The 16,722-nt window shown below is 47.3% G+C and overlaps 2 protein-coding genes across 2 annotated transcripts; both read left to right on the top strand.

Annotated features, from left to right (window-relative positions):
• The first annotated feature begins 2,854 nt into the window (after positions 1–2,854).
• On the top strand, positions 2,855–5,816 carry LOC132571332 (SCAN domain-containing protein 3-like). Its single transcript, XM_060238140.1, has 2 exons — positions 2,855–3,674; positions 5,672–5,816. Exons 1-2 carry the CDS (start codon positions 2,940–2,942, stop codon positions 5,813–5,815), a joined length of 879 nt encoding a protein of 292 aa, XP_060094123.1. The 5' UTR covers positions 2,855–2,939; the 3' UTR covers position 5,816.
• A 635-nt stretch (positions 5,817–6,451) lies between these two features.
• Positions 6,452–14,247, top strand: LOC132571880 (uncharacterized). The gene is made up of 4 exons (XM_060238671.1): positions 6,452–6,521; positions 9,545–10,399; positions 12,539–12,744; positions 13,979–14,247. The coding sequence occupies exons 1-3, from the start codon at positions 6,452–6,454 to the stop codon at positions 12,619–12,621; spliced, it is 1,008 nt and encodes a 335-aa protein (XP_060094654.1). The 3' UTR covers positions 12,622–12,744; positions 13,979–14,247.
• The last annotated feature ends 2,475 nt before the right edge of the window (positions 14,248–16,722 follow it).

Raw genomic sequence — 16,722 nt, 5'->3', positions numbered from 1 at the left:
AGGTTCTCTTGAATCACCACGGCTAGTAGCCATGGATAGATCTATTCTCCATGAATCTGGGTGTTGCCTTTGGAGGATCCCTTGCTGAAAAGCACTGCAGTGGAATATCCAGGTAGACTGAGGCTGTGGTCACACACACAATCCACTTTCCATGCGCCCAACTAGATTTTGCCAGTTCACAATGTAAAATCTAGTTGGAAAGCGCATGGAAAGTGGATTATTTTGTGTGTGTGACTGCAGCCTGAAATGTCCACCAGCACTTTTTTGAAACCTACACTTTTTGACGATTTAATTAACAGTTTATTTTGCTTTTTAAAAAGCTGTTTATTCTCTGCAGACACCTACAACAGTTAATAACACCATGCACTGTTCGGTCTTCAGTGTTCAGCAAAGTCGCTTGCTGCAACAAACTTGTCACCCCTCACAGATTGCATAAAGGTGTCCTGAGGGTTAAAGTCAGAGAATCTGCATTCCTAGAGAGGCACCAAGGAAGGAAGAAGGGCCTGTCTAGCTCTGTGTAAGGGGAGGGCTGGTGGTTTTGAATTTCTCTGCAGGGGAAAACAGAAAGGAGAAAACAAGAGAGTACCCCAAACTGACAGGTTAGCTTGGGATGGGGGGCGGGTTTGAATTGTAATTGCATGAGTAACGGAAAGTGTTGGATGGTGGAGTGGCTACCCCCAGCCTTGTTCAGGAGCAAGATGTCTTGGCCTCTCCCTCTGCTCCTTCCTCTTTCTTTGGGTCATGTTTAAATTTTTTTTTAGGAAATAAAAATATATACCGGAGCGAAAGTTTCTGACACTGTCCCAGCTGGATCGGGAAGCCTGTACTTTTCCCAGCAGATGACCATCCACGAGCCCCGTAAGGTTAATTAAACTTTCTGAGAAGAATTATTTCCAAATACTAAAACCTGCCTGAATGCCCTGCCCCTTGGGCACACCAATCTATTCTTGTTTTGATACATTCCGGGCTTGAGACTGGCATTTCTGATTGGCACCCTCTTATTGTGTTGATTGCAGAATCTCTTTTTTTAAAAAAGGTAAAGGTAGTCCCCTGTGCAAGCGCCAGTCATTTCCGACTCTGAGGTGACGTTGCTTTCACAACGTTTTTACAGCAGATTTTTTACAGGGTGGTTTGTCATTGCCTTCCCCAGTCATCTGCACTTTCCCCCCCAGCAAGCTGGGTACTCGTTTTACCGACCTTGGGAGGATGGAAGGCTGAGTCAACCTCAAGCTGGCTACCTGAACCCAGTTTCTGCCGGGATCGAACTCAGGTCATGAGCAGAGAGCTCGGACTGCAGTACTGCAGCTTTACCACTCTGCTCCAGGGAGCAGAATCTCTAATCCTGCCTTAATTTCTCTTGTTGTTGGGGATAATATGTAGACTGTACAAACCCAATGGGGAAGGGGGCATCCGGCTCAGTGGAAGAGCGGGTTGATCTCTGGCATCCCCAGCCTCTCTGAGCCTTGGCTTACTTCCGAAGGCCAGGTGGCTGCAAATGGCTGAGTGGCCACTGCCTTCTTTTCCAGTAGCCAGCAGCAAAGTCCAGTCTTTACTAGGGTCTTTACCAGGTGGGTTCCAACAAACAGGAATCTTAGCAGAGTAAGATTGAGCAACCATAGTAGCAGCAATATATATATGTCAGCAGTGGCCAAACTTGCTTCATGTAAGAGCCACATAGAATAAATGTCAGATGTTTGAGAGCCACAAGACATGAACATCAGATGTCTGAAAGCAGGCAGGCAGGAAGGAAGGTAGATGGGGGATAGAGAGGTGGAAAGAAAGCAACTTTAAATGCATTTTCCAAGCCGCCAGCTGACTTGGTTTGGAGAACTGCACAATATGTGTGAAAGAGCCACATGTGGCTCCCAAGCCACAGTTTGGCCACCCCTAGTATATATGTTTATTTTTTAGTTCCGAATCTGAGTGAGTGATTTGACAAAGGAAGACTGTCCTGAAACACGTTTTTGTATCAATCCTGGGAGGCGTGTTATCACCCCCTGAGGAGCATAACAAGAACTACAGGAAAGAGACCAAAATTTTAGAAATTGACCTAACCCACATTGTGGACTTTGGCTATTGCGCCATGCAAACAGCACTTCTGCATAGCGCTCTTGTATTGTGTTTGTACTATGGTTGTAACTATTAATTCACAGATGTGTTAAATATATGACATGTAAAGATAAGTCGTAGTATGCGGTGTTTTTTCACACATGGTTGCTCAATCCCCAGTTGGGGCAGGGGATCCCCCAGTTTGGAGGCCCTCCCCCCCGCTTTTGGTTCATCAGAAAGCAGGGGAGGGGGAGGGGAATGTCTGCTGGGCACTCCATTATTCCTTGTGGAGGCTGATTCTCATAGGATATAATGGAGAATTGATCTGCGGGTATCTGGGGCTTGGGGTGGGCTGTTTTTTGAGGTAGAGGCACCAAATATGCAGCATACCATCCGATGCCTCTCCTCAAAACACCCACTAAGTTTCAAAAGGATCAAACCAGGGGGTCCAATTCTATGAGCCCCAAAAGAAGGTGCCCCTATCCTTCATTATTTCTAATGGAGGGAAGGCATTTAAAAGGTGTGCAGTCCCTTTGAATGTGATTTCTAGAACTCCCTTTGGAAGTTCAATTTCACTTGTCACAATTCACAACCTTGCTCCACCCTCAATGTCTCCTGGGTCCACCCCAAAGTCCCCAGCTATTTCTTGAATTGGACCTGGCAACCCTAGTGTGTGTGTGGGAGAGAGAGAGAGAGTGTGGTATCTGGGTCAGTCTTTCTAATCACAAACAGCAGCTACCATACCAGAGGTTGACCATTAACTCATTTGTTTTCTCTCTTTTCTCTGTCTTTTTTTACTCAGGTAGAACCTCGGAACGTGGGTTCAGATCCCAGTCATTTGTCCTCGAAGTTCTGATAGTTCAACATTATCTTTGTGAGTTCCTTAGAGTATGAAAATGGAGGAGCAGGGCTCTACCTCAGTAGAAGTGCTTCAGGGAGCCGGGAAGGCCCCTCATGTTTTCCAAGCCGAGAATATGAGGGAATTTTTGCAAAGGAGACAAGGAGAACAGATTAAACAGGAGCCAGAGGAGGCTTCCTTTCATCAGTGGGAAGCCCAGTGGCAGGGTTTCCTAAAGAAACTGGATTCTCCTCACACAGGCAGTGGGATCCCAATATTACTGGACAACAAGCCTTCACCCTGGGATGATCCAAAGGCTTTTCTGGCCTCCTTTGAAGAAGTGGCTGAAGCCTGCCACTGGCCCAGAGAAGAATGGGCAACCCAACTGCTGCCAGCCCTCACCGGAGAAGCCGAGCAGGCCTTTATCAAATTGGACACCCGAGACAGAGAGGATTATGGGAAAGTAAAGGCAGCCATCTTGCGAGGGGACGCCATCAACAGGGAGAAGCAGCGTCAACGCTTCAGATGCTTCTGCTACCGAGAGGCTGAGGGGCCAAGAGCGGCTTATAGCCAACTGCAGGAACTTTGTTGCCGGTGGTTAAAATTTGAGCAACGCTCCAAAGAACAGATCTTGGAGTTGCTGATGCTGGAACAGCTCCTGACCATCCTGCCCCTGGAGATCCAGAGCCGGGTTAGAGAATGCGGACCAGAGACCTGTTCCCAGGCAGTGTCCCTGGCTGAAGATTTCTTGTTCAGACAGCAGGAAGTCCAAAGACAGGAGAAAGATGTGAGACTGTTTCCCTTTGTTGTTTCTGTGTAGCACAAGGAGGTCTGTGGTGGACCAGATGTTGAGATCTCTCTAACTGTTTTGCACCTAGAGCAAGCAGGGTTGCCAAGTACCTTGAAGCCTCCAGAAGGGGACTTGCCTCGCATGCGCGTGCCCCTATTGTACCATAGAGTTTTCCTTCCCAAATGACTAGAGCGTCCGGGAAAACCATAGAGGTTTTCCCAGAATCATCTAGAGCAGTCACCTGCGTTATGTCAGTGCGATGACATCACTTCTGGGTGATGTCATCATGCCAGTGACATTGGGGGAGGTTCGCCCCGCCGGCCCAATGTGGGCCAGCAGGTTGGGAACCTCCAGGGCGGGGGAAACCCCACCTGGACCAGGAGCTTGGCAGCCCTAAGAGCAAGGGTTGCTAACTCCAGCTTGGGAATTCTTGAAAATCTGGGGGTGATGCCTAGCAGTCTGTGCCTGGGAACAAGCAGGACATTTGGTGATGAAGACATGGGGTGGTTCAACATCTCATGTGCTGTTATGTCACTTACAGTGAAAACCTGGATGTGCCATAGGGTAGTTCTAGGAATTGCCAGGAACTCTATGGTAAAACCATAGAGATTGCAAAGATTCCTGGAGATACCCTCCATCACTCCCACTTTTTCACAGGATGTCAACACATACAACACCATTGGATGTGCCATAGGGTAGTTCTAGGAATTGCCAGGAACTCTATGATAAAACCATAGAGATTGCAAAGATTTCTGGAGATACCCTCCATCACTCCCACTTTTTCACAGGATGTCAACACATACAACACCATTTTTATCATTACTTGGAGCCTTGGCGGGTGACAGGACCTGGGAGTGAGGAAATTCCCTTTCCTGCCTGGGGGATTGGGAAGGCTAGTGATGACTGGATAGAAACTTTCATTTCTCCAGGTCTTTATCATATACCACAGAGTCTTCCCTCCAAACTGGCCATTTTCTTAATGGTGAAAAAGAACAACCAGGGCAGGGAGGACACAAAAACCTCTCCCAAAGCACAAAAACCAGGGCAAGGAGGACACAAAAACCTCTCCCAAAGCACAAAAGGACACACACACACAAAAACCTCTCCCAAAAATTCAGCAACAGAATTCTGTATTAAAGCAGGCAGTGTAAACATATAGCAAAAGTTCCATGAAGTAGAATATAACACCACAGTCCACCACAAGTCCAATAAACAAAATCTTCAGAAACAAAGCTGACATAGATGACTTTCACAACGTGCAAGGAATTCCAGCAAATTGTCTTCCACGGCCAGTTCCACAATATGAAGATATCCATAATCAATAAAGACTGATTCCAAAGCAAAATATCTATGATAATTTATTTCTCAATGGCAACAGATGTGTTTACTCCAGAAACCAGTTGTAATTCTAGGAGAACTCCAGGCTCCACCTGGAGACCGTTCACCTTAACTTGTAATTTTGCCAGCCTCCAGGAGGGGTCTGGAGATCTCCTGGAATTACAATCTATTCTACAGGAATCTGTTTCCATGGAGAAAATGGCCACTTTGGAGAATGGACTCTATGGCAACCGAATTGGCAACCCTGCAGTACTGGCGATCAGGATAAAGTAGATTCTTCCGTCTTCTTCTCTGATGGCTCCCAGAGATGATAAAACTTTCTTTGCGGGTTCCATTTAGGGGACTGGCCTTTCACTTCATGAATTTCATCTAAAATAAAGACCATTGTTATTGGATTATTTCTGGCTTCCAAATCCACCCCTCTTTCTCCTAGGCCTGTACTGAATGAGCCTTGCTGATTTGAGTCCCCTAAAAAGATAAAAGATAGGATCTATGTACAATATTTGTATATTATTTCTGTCCTGGTTTTTCATCCTCGATAGGTCAGCGGGGCTTCATACTACAAGGGGGACAGAACCAGGGCCTTTCACATAGAATTTACCCTCCAGACCCTGTCGTGATCATCCTGTTCTAAAGTGCCTGTGTTCCTGTTGCAGGTAGCATTTGAGGAGGGGGCTGTGAGTTTCTCTGAAGCTTCTGACCTCAACCAGAGATGTTTGGGCCCAAAAACCAAGGAGGAGGATGACAGAGACAACAGCCTGTCAGGTGAGGAAGGTGACCTCTTGGTGCTTGAGATCTGAGACTCTCTTCCTGGGATGACGGCAGTTTGGTGCTTTCTCTGTTCTGGAAACTTGGGGGCTTGTCAATCATTAGAATCTCAAGAACCCTTGAAAATGCTAAGAGAAATCTGTAGTGGGTACTAGAATTTATTTCTTTGAGTGGGTCTTTATTTTAAAAACACTCTATGGTATTCCTTTTCAGCTGGAATGTTTGAAAAAAACATTCCATCACGTTAGCAAGTGAGGTAAATTAAGATATAGCAGATGGAAATCAGTTGATTTCTAGCTTTACTTTGTCCCGGGTAAGAGACTTCTATATCCTACTGCTAGGGTTGCCAACCTCCAGGTAGGGACTAGAGATAGGGCTGCCAAGCCCCTGGTCCTGGCGGGGGTTCCCCTGCCCAGGAGGTTCCCAACCCACCAGCCCACATTGGGAACCTTCCTCTACGTCGCTGGCATGATGATGTCACCCCGAAGCGACGTTATCATGCCAGGGATACTGCGCAGCAGCCGCTCTAGGCGTTTCCAGGAAAACTCTGTTTTTCTCGGATGCTCTAGCCATTTTGGAGGGAAAACTCTATGGTACAATAGGTACCATAGAGTTTTCACCTCTGAAATGGCTAGAGCATCCAAGAAAACCATAGAGTTTTCCCAGAGATGCCTAGAGCGGCCGCCGTGCATGCCAACATTGCAATGACATCACTTCTGGGTGACGTCATTGTGTTGCGTGTGCAAGAAAGTCAACCAACTTGGCAACCCTAGTTAGAGATCTTCTGTTATTGCAACGAATCAGTTCAGAGAAAATGTCTGCTTTGGAAGGTGGACTCTATCGCATTATACCACACTGAAGTCCCTTCCCTTTCCTTCCCTTCCCTCCCCTCCCCTCCCCAAACCCTGCCCTTCTCAGGCTCCACCCTCCCAAATATCCAGGTATTTCCCAACCCAGAGCTGGCAACCCTATACATCACTTAGATTTATAATATAATAATAATAATAAAAATTTTTATTTCTACTCCGCCCTCCCCGCCGAGGCAGGCTCAGGGCGGCTTACAGGACATGGCAAAAGCCATATTAAAACAATAAAACAAGATTATACAGTTCAATACAGTTAACAATTAAGTATTTAAATAATCTAAAAACAGTCTAAAAAATATAATCTAATAGTGCTACTATCTCAGTTATATTAGTGATGGCGTGATGTTTATTCCATGCTCCATCTTAGAAGGCTAGCCGGAAGAGGGCAGTTTTGCACGCCCTACGGAATTGGCCAAGATCTAGGGTTGCCAAGTCCAATTCAAGAAATATCTGGGGACTTTGGGGGTGAAGCCAGGAGACTTTGGGGGTGGAGCCAGGAGACATTGTGTGATTACATCATTTCTAGGTTATATTGGAAGTGATGTAGGCACATCACTACAGCATCAGCTGGACCTCCCTCCTTTTTGAAACTTGGGGGTTATTTTGGGGAGAGGCACTAGATGCTATACTGAAAATTTGGTGCCTCTACCCCAAAAAACAGCCCCCAGATACCCGTGGATCAATTCTCCATGATTTTCTATGGGAATAAATCTCCACAGGGAATAACAGAGTTCCCAGCAGACATTTCCCTCCCCTCCTCCCGCTTTCTGACGACCCTGAAGTGGGGGGAGGGGCCTCCAAACCGGGGGATCCCCTGCCCCCACCTGGGGATTGGCAACCCTACCAGGATCCCGCAGGGCCCGCACCTCTTCCGGCAGCTGGTTCCACCATTGGGGTGCTTTTATAGAGAAGGCCTGTTCTCTAGTTGTTTTTAGTTTGGGAATCTCTGGAAACTGGTGCAGACATTAGCTAGTCTTGTAATGTCCTTTGAAGCCTGGTAGGGCCTACTTTCCCCACAAAACTTCATTCCACTGTCTTTCCATCCTTCTGCTTATCTGGCCTTCCTCCAAGAGCATGTGATTCTCCTCTCCTCCATTTTATCCTCACAACAACCCTGTAAGATGTCCCAGGCTGAGAGAGAAAGACTGGCTTGGGGCCACCCCAGGGGCCAACATAGTCACAGTACAACTGGAGCTGCTGCCCTGGGATAGGAAAGGAAGGGCTTTTTTGTAGCAGGAACTCCTTTGCATATTAGGCCACACACCTCTGATGTAGCCAGTCCTCCAAGAGCTTATAGCAGGCCCTGTAAGAAGAGCCCTGTAAGCTCTTGGAGGATCAGGGGTGTGTGGCCTAATATGCAAAGGAGTTCTTGTTACAAAAAAAGCCCTGGGAACCAACCACTTTCAGCCCTGATGGAGGGGACAAGAACAGGGAGAGCTGGCTTTCGCTACCATCTGTGCTCACCTCCTCTGAGCCTCAGGCAGCTGGTGTGAAGGGAAGCTGTCCATGCCTGTCTCCTTGGTAATCAGCTCCTCCTTGCTTCGGCTGGGAGTAGGGTTGCCAGCTGCCCCAGTAGAGGTGCAAAAGAACAGTGGCAGCACAATATATAGAATACAAAAATAACCAAAATATTGTTCAAAAACAAACACTCTTGACTAGTATATACAAAATTAAGTAAATTATATTATCTTATAATGAACAGCCTACAAAAGTGGGTATGCATTCATACAGTAGAAATTAAAGACAAACAAGAGTCTCAAATACAGTATTACAGGGAGGACCCCACACAGTCTCTTAATTTTCCAAACAGAGTACTAGGACTCAATAATAAAGTTCCACAGGAGTCCCTCCGTTGCTTGTTGGCTTCTGAAGGAAAAATTCTTGCCTTCATACAAACTCCGGCTTTGATTGCATTCCGCTGCTCCTGCAGCTTCCTCGTAAGCCAACTGAAACTTCCAGCCAAGTTCTCTCTCAAACGCCCATTTTGGTATCTTAATTAGCGGCTGGCTGCCAGGAGAGACTAACCCAGAAAAAGTGTGAGGCCCAGTCAACATTGCAGCAATGTGTCCACTTCACTTCCAATATGACCCAGAAGTGATGTCATCATGTCAGCAACATGGGGGTGATGCTCTGGTATTTGGGCAAAAACCTCTATGGTTGAAGCCAAATTTATCGTAGAGTTTCTGCCCAAATAAATAACAGAGTATTGTCCTGATGTCACTGTGTGATTACATCATTTCTAGGTTACATTGGAAGTGATGTAGGCACATCACTACAGCATCAGCTGGACCTCCCTCCTGCTCCCAGTACATTCCCCCATCCCCCACCAGTTGCCAAGAGGGTAGGGCTGCCAAGCTCGCACCGGGGGTGTAGGATCCCCCAGTCTGGAGGACCCCCACCCGCCAGCAGGGAGTGATCCCCGCCCCTGAAGAGCTCTGTTGCCACATGCCATTTCCAGCACAATGACATCACCCGGAAGTAATGTAATCATGCTGGGGATGCTCTAGGACTCATAATAAAACTCTGTGGTACCATAGAGTTTTATCACAATTCCTAGAGCGTCCCCGGTGCAATTACATCACTTCTGCATGATGCCGTCATGCCCCCACCGCAGCTGCAGAAGACTTGACAACCCTACAAAAATCACCTGGCAACCCTAGCTTGGAGTGGCCTCGGTAGCGGTGGGGCAGCAGCTGAGGATGCAGTGATTCTGCAGTCCCCATCCTGGACTTTTGCCTTGAGCTTCAAAACCGTTAAGACTGTTTCTAGGTCACACTGTGAATTTCACAATAGGGGTTGGACTTTAATTTTTCTGGTAATACTCGAGCATGCTAACCACTTCTCCACATGTCTGTGAAATATGATTTTTTAAAGCATCTCTCATTTCTGTTGCAGCTGAAACATGGATAGCTCTAGATGCAGAGGGGAAATTCCTATTGGAGGACACAGAACTGGTTAGGCCTCGTGGCTCGTCAATATGGAAAGCAGAAGAGAATATTTCCCAGTGTTGTCAACAGGTCTACATTTCTGCAAGTGGGGAAGAAGTTGGGTGCCAGCAGGAAGCTTGTCCAGTGGAGGATGGGGATGAATCCCTCCCTTGTGTGGGAGGCCTTAAGGCCACCAGCGACACTGTGGTGCAAACCAGAACTGATATTGGGAAGAAGTGCAACCCCTGCCCAGCTTACAGGAAAAGTTTAATCCCAAAGAGTACTCACACAGGAGAGAAAGCACATAAATGCCTGGTCTGCGGGAAATGCTTTCTCTCAAGCTCTAAGTTCGGCATCCATCAGAGAAGCCACGCAGGGAAGAAGCCGTACAGGCGTTTGCATTTCTGTAGCCCCCCACACGCATATCAAGCCGGCCTTGATACGACTAGCCCAGAGCCGTCCGTGCTGTTCACAAAAACGACTCCCCGCATCCGCGGCCAGCGCTGGGAAGGGAAGGAGGTAGCGGCCCTGTTGAACAGCATCAAGGTCAGCCCCGCCCTTGCCCTGCTGATGAGCAGCAGTTCGCAGAGAGGTCAGCAGCACTGGGAAAAAATTCGGGACAGGCTGGGCTCTCTGGGGTTCAACCGGACAATCGACCAGCTGCGGTCGAAGTGGAAACAGCTGAAGACAGATTTCTTCGCAGCCGGTAGGCCTGCTGCAGAGGGGAAAGAGAGGCCCGCCAACATACCAAGTTATTTCAACCGAATGCGGGCCTTGTGGGATGCGGCAGGGCGCCCCCCGTTCAAAGATCGTCACCTGCCAGGTAAATAGGAATGATATTTCTTTGGGGGGGGGCGTTAACAGTGAGATATGAGTCTGGTAGCCCCTTAAAAGAGGAGCCCGGTGGCACAGAGTGGTAAAGCTGAAGTACTGCAGTCCAAACTCTGCTCACGACCTGAGTTCAATCCCAGTGGAGGCTGGGTTCAGGTAGCCAGCTCAAGCTTGACTCAGCCTTCCATCCTTCCGAGATCAGTAAATGAGTGCCCTGCTTGCTGGGGGGAAAAGTGTAGATGACTGGGGAAGACAATGGCAAACCACCCTGTAAAAAGTCTGCCATGAAATCGTGATGTGACATCACCCCAGAGTCGGAAACTACTGGTGCTTGCACAGGGGACTACCTTCAAAAAACTAGCAAGCCACCCGCTGCCCAAAATCACATAAGAAGTGGAGAAAGGGTGGTGTGGGCTTCTCCAGGGTTTAATGAGGGCTGCTGGAGGCATGGCAAAGCCCCTGGTGGCTGGCTGGCTGGCTGGCTGCTCTCCTAATCCAGGGATTGGTATGCAGCTGCACTTACTATTCAATGGACAAGGTCAGTGGAGAGGAGGAGGGGGGACCCTCAGAAAGGTTCAGGAGCTGTACTCCTGTGAGCTCCTGTTGAATCTGAGGCCTGGGAAGGACCAACTGGACTGAAGCTGAAGCCTAGCTGTTCTTCTGAAGATCAACACAGCTACCTTCTAAAATGCGGTTCTTTTTTAAAAAAAAAAGTATTACACGCCATGTTAGATGGGGTGCTAACATCATTTCTTTTGAGGATTGTAATGCTTCTGGGTCCTCTGTCAGTTGATGAAGGATGAAGCATGATATAAAATGGGGCTTGCAGCACTACGAAAAGCTGAGGTCTCTTAGGCAGGACTCACTTCGTAGCAGGAGCTCCTTTGCATATTAGGCCACACCTCCCTGATGTAGCCAATCCTCCAAGAGCTTACAGTAAACCCTGTAAGAAGAGCCCTGTAAGCTCTTGGCGGATTGGCTACATCAGGGAGGTGTGGCCTAGTATGCAAAGGAGCTGCTGCCACAAAGGGAGCCCTGGTCTTAGGGAAGCCCATAAAATTCACCACAGCGAAATTTCTCTGCTGAATTTGAACTACTAGAAACAGTGAATCAGACCCAATCACGTATTACTTTTCCTCCCCTTGTTTTTGCCTTCCGCAGAATGTTGAAGTAAATCACATGTGTGTATTTTGGGGGACTATATGTTAATAACTGCTAAGTTCCTTTGCAAAACACGTACCCAATGTCATATCAAAAAAGCTAAGCAAAATTCCTCTCTGGAGAGCAAAGCACTAAATAAAATAGGGGAGTGGCATGCCAGGGGAACAGAATGCCTATACTCGAATAATGAGAGAAGCTATGGTGGAGTGCAGCTAGTGGCGTGCATTCATTCCTATCCGCAATGCAAGTCTGTATCTCTTGGGTACCCGAGAATATTAGGGGAGAAGAAGGCAGAGAAATGTTTTTTCTTTGACCGCTTCCCCACACCTCATGCATCATTTCACAAACCTGTGTCATGCCCCGCTCCTCACAGCAAGGCTTGAATCTTAAATTATTCCCAAACACATCTGTTTTAAAACTGAGGATGAGCCTTCATAACGGGATTATGGTACAGATGGTGTCCATTCCTATAGACCTCAATTAAAATGGCAAATTTTTGTAAGTCCAGGACTGGCTCACCCACTAGGCAAACTAGGCCATTGCCTAGGGCACCGGCAGGTTGGGGGCTCTGAATTTGGGCTTCCCCCCCTCCCCTCATGCAAATGCCTAGTTTGCCTGCTCCTCAGCCTCCTCCTCCCTCCCGACCCCGCCAGGTCTATTTCAATGACTGAGAACGGGCGGCCAAGCACTGCGCTCCTGGGCTATCTAAACGCCAATCAGCTGTCAGTGCTGGGTTGAGGGGGCAGGCCAGCAGCAGTGAAGAAGGGAGGTAGGAGGAGGTGCAGTGGAGGGGGGTGGCAGAGCACTGCAGAGGGGGGCAGCGGGCCACGAGTCTGCCTAGGGCGCAATGTGCCCTAGGGCCAGTCCTTTGTGAGTCACTTGAAAACTGCAAACTGGATCCAAGAGCAGGGCAGAACACAGACAAACATCATCCTCACCACTTGCCGTTCTGTTCCCTCCCTCCCTGCAGCCTCCTATCGGGCACAAAGGCGGGAGCTGGAGAGGCGTCAGGAAGATGACGAGGAGATGGAAGCAAATGGGCCCTCATGCTGATGTACCTGGGGCACCCAGGCTTGAAGGGCAGCTGCCAGGATCGCATTCTATGTGTTCCTGCGCACCAGTGGTGGAGAGATGCAGCAAGGAAGGGGGGCACTGCCAGGAGCCCTGGAGGCCAAGGTAAGGATGATTTCTAGAGACCACAACCCTGGTATGATTTATTCTCTGGAGTACTTTTGAGTGTTGAACGTACTTAGCACTAGCTTAGAACACTCATTTCTAAAAAACAAAAATATATTTATTGAGATAAACTGATGAATACATACAAACAGGGCTTTTTTTGTAGCAGAAACTCCTTTGCATATTAGGCCACACACCCCTGATGCAGCCAATCCTCCTGGAGCTTACAGTAGGCCCTATACTAAGAGCCCTGTTAGCTCTTGGAGGATTGGCTACATCAGGGGTGTGTGGCCTAATATGCAAAGGAGTTCCCGCTAAAAAAAATGCCCTGTATACAAACAAAATATTAAAAAGCAACACAGTAAGCTATCAGTCTAGGTAACTGAATCACGTACTAAACACAGTACAAAGAGCACCTTAAAAATTATTACATCTCAGGGAGAAAACATCTCTCTCTCTCTCTCTCTCTCTCTTTCATCTAGCTAGCAATCATCAATCAATCATCTATCTATCAGGCTAGGGCTGCCAATTCCCACGTGAGAGCAGGGGATCCCCCAGTTTGGAGGTCCTCCTCTCACTTCAGGGCCATCAGAAAGCAGGAGAGGGGGAGGGAAATGTCTGCTGGGCACTCCATTATTCCCTATGGAGACAAGTACCCATAATGGAGAATTGATCCATGGGTATCTGGGGCTCGGTGTGTGTGTGTGTTTTTAGCATCTATTTTCAGCATCTATCTCATCTATTTCATCATCTATCTTATCTATCTTATCTTATCTATCCCAACTTCAAGAAGAAAGATTTGGAAACAAAATGAGTACTCAGAGGTGAGTTTCCCAGGGCCAATAAAGTTAGAGATGTAACCAAAAACGAAAACTGGACGGGAGAAACTTATGTTCTCTGCCCTGTTATTGACCCTCCAGAGGAACTGGTTGGCCACTGAGTGAGAGAGAATGCTGGACTAGATGGTCTATTGGCTTGATCTAACAGGGCTCTGCTTTTATTCTTCTAACTTTCTACAGTGTGGGAAGCACCACCATGAATTTGTGTGAGCAGACAGTTGCTGATCATACCCATTTGTAGTGGCATTCAGAAGGCTTCAGCTTGTAGCATGTTACTACTGCAGCTTCTGGGCAGCTTCCATCAGCAATCTTGCACTAAGTGCCAAAAAGGTATATTAAATTAAACTTATAAATAAATAAATACATTCATTACTCTGTTCCTTTTGTTGTTTCAGCAGTTATGAAATCACTTGCTCTTGTTTTGGGGCACAACATCCTTGGGATGCTGACAAAAAGGACCATCTTTCATCTGGGGCAGGAGACAGACCGCAGCAATCTGTGCCAGAGATGGAAGCGAATCCTGTCAATGAGAAGGAAGATCTTCCCGCACCGATCTGTTCGCTTCCAAATGGCGAGCTCTGTGCTCCAAGCATCTCTCCTCCTATTTGAAAACAGCTTCTGACTTCTCCAGAGGCATCAGTGCTTTGTTAAAAAATTGAAAATTGCTGGTTCTGTGCAAATTATTTGCTTTTCATGCAACTGACAACATTTCATTCTGGCCAACAATCTATGGAACAGACTTTCTAGACAAGACACAGCAGATCGGTGCTTTGTTTAACAATAAGTAAAGTGAAGTTGAGGCAGGCCCGTAGCTAACCAGGGCCCCATGGGGTATGGCCCCCTGACAGTTTTTGGGGATGCACTCTTTTCAGAATTGGACAGAAGGTGGCATACTCCCCTATTGCTCCTCTTGCCAATCTTGAACATATGAACATATATGAACATATGAAGCTGCCTTCTACTGAATCAGACCCTTGGTCCATCAAAGTCAGTATTGTCTACTCAGACTGGCAGCGGCTCTCCAGGGTCTCAAGCTGAGGTTTTTCATGCCTGCTTGTCTGGACCCTTTTTCGTTGGAGATGCCGGGGATTGAACCTGGGACCTCCTGCTTACCAAGCAGATGCTCTGCCACTGAGCCAACGTCCCTTGGTGTTATGCCCTGGATCCCCACAAGGTTGGGATCCATAAATGAAAAATATTCTCTTTTTATAAAAAGTTATTTTTTCATCTGTGTCACATAATAGTGGAGGGAAAGGTTAAGGCCACCTGTTTATTCACTCAAGGTGTTACGTTTGAGAACTGACAATGGACTGAACTGTCCTCGAGGACAGTTGCCACCAGATAGAAACCGGTGGTGTGACATTCTGGCATGTCCTGCTCAAACACTGAATATAAAAAGATGATTTAGCCCAGGGGGTGGCCAAACTGTGGCTCAGGAGGCATATGTGGCTCTTTCATACATATTCTATGATTCTTGAATCCCCCACCACCCTGCTGGCCAGCTTGGAAAAGGCATTTGTCTCTTTAAATCACTTCTCCAAGTCTAATCAGCAAGCAGAGTGGAGAATGCATGTAAAGTTACAGTTGCTTTCTTTCCACCTCTCTCTCCCTTCCCCATCTATTTTCCTTCCTTCCTTCCTTCCTTCCTTCCTTCCTTCCTTCCTTCCTTCCTTCCTTCCTTCCTTCCTTCCTTCCTTCCTTCCTTCCTTCCTTCCTTCCTTCCTTCCTTCCTTCCTTCCTTCCTTCCTTCCTCTTTTATGCCTTGCAGCTCTCAACTATCTGACACTTATTCTATGTGGCAAAAGTTGCTGTGCTTTTATGGCTAGACACTTGGTAGCAATGTGAATAACCACATAATAACTTCATATGACTCTTGGGAAGGAGTGGGTGTTCCTAGTCATTCCCAGATCCTAACACCTGATGTTGCTGCATTGTGAAAGGGAATGTCGGTAATTCTTCTCTTCCTAAAACTGTGTCTGTATAATGACTTGCAGTGAGTGCTAAGCAGGAAGGAGCTGTTTATTTTGCATCTGAACTTGCAACAAACCAGACTGCCCCCTCTAATTTACAAAACTTGTGTCAGAGCATTCCTTTGTGTGTGTGCGTATGTAGAGCTTTTTTTGAGCAGGAACACACAGGAACACAGTTCCAGCTAGCTTGATGTTGGGAGGTGTGGCTTTTTCACAGAAAAGACTTGTGTGAAACAATAGTAATGTCAGGGGGTATGCCCTAATATGCAAATAAGTTCCTGCTGGCTTTTTCTACAAAAAAAGTTGTGTGTGCGGGCATGCATGAACATAAGAGAAGCCATGTTGGATCAGGCCAATGGCCCATCCAGTCCAACACTCTGTGTCACACAGCGACCAAAAACCCCCAAGTGCCATCAGGAAGTCCATCAGTGTGGCCAGGATACTAGAAGCCCTCCCACTGTGCCCCCCCCCCCAAGCACCAAGAACACAGAGCATCACTGCCCCAGATAGAGAGTCCCAACAATAAGCTGTGGCTAATAGCCACGGATGGACCTCTGCTCCATATGCTTATCCAATCCCCTCTTGAAGCTGTCTGTGCTTGTAGAGGAGGGTCCTTTAAAAGTTTCTTTGGAGTCTTCATACTCTCTCTCCTATTCCAAAGTTGATATTCATTTAACTATATATAATTTAAAACTTATGCCATGTTGCCCTTCTTTCATCTTACAGATCATGGTGGCATATGCCGGGTGGGAGGGAGTTTTCTTCGCCAAAAAGTCCCCATATTCCAACACCAGTGAGTCCCAGATTGGATTAGTTTCCATGAGATGGGCAACCCAGCAAGTTTTCCACTGGCCAGTCTGTCCCCTCCCCACCACTTCTGTCCAACAGCTAATTTTAACTTTCCTTTCCAGCATGGGATAGTCTGTGCCTTCAGAGCAACTTCTTTAAACACTATTGCTGTTCTCTCTGGCTCTCCTTTTTGCTTCCCTTTTCCCTTTCCAACTAGTTTGGTGTAGTGGTTAAATGCGCAGACTGTTATCTGGGAGAACCAGGTTTGATTCTCCACTCCTCCACTTGCAGCTGCTGGAATGGCCTTGGGTCAGCCAGAGCTCTCACAGAAAGGGCAGCTTCTATCAGAGCTCTCTCAGTGAAGGGCGGGGTATAAATCC

The sequence above is a fragment of the Heteronotia binoei genome, chromosome 5 (genome assembly GCF_032191835.1).
Source record: "Heteronotia binoei isolate CCM8104 ecotype False Entrance Well chromosome 5, APGP_CSIRO_Hbin_v1, whole genome shotgun sequence".
In the NCBI taxonomy this organism is placed as follows: Eukaryota; Metazoa; Chordata; class Lepidosauria; order Squamata; family Gekkonidae; genus Heteronotia; species Heteronotia binoei.
This window is presented reverse-complemented; position numbering and strand designations above follow the sequence as displayed.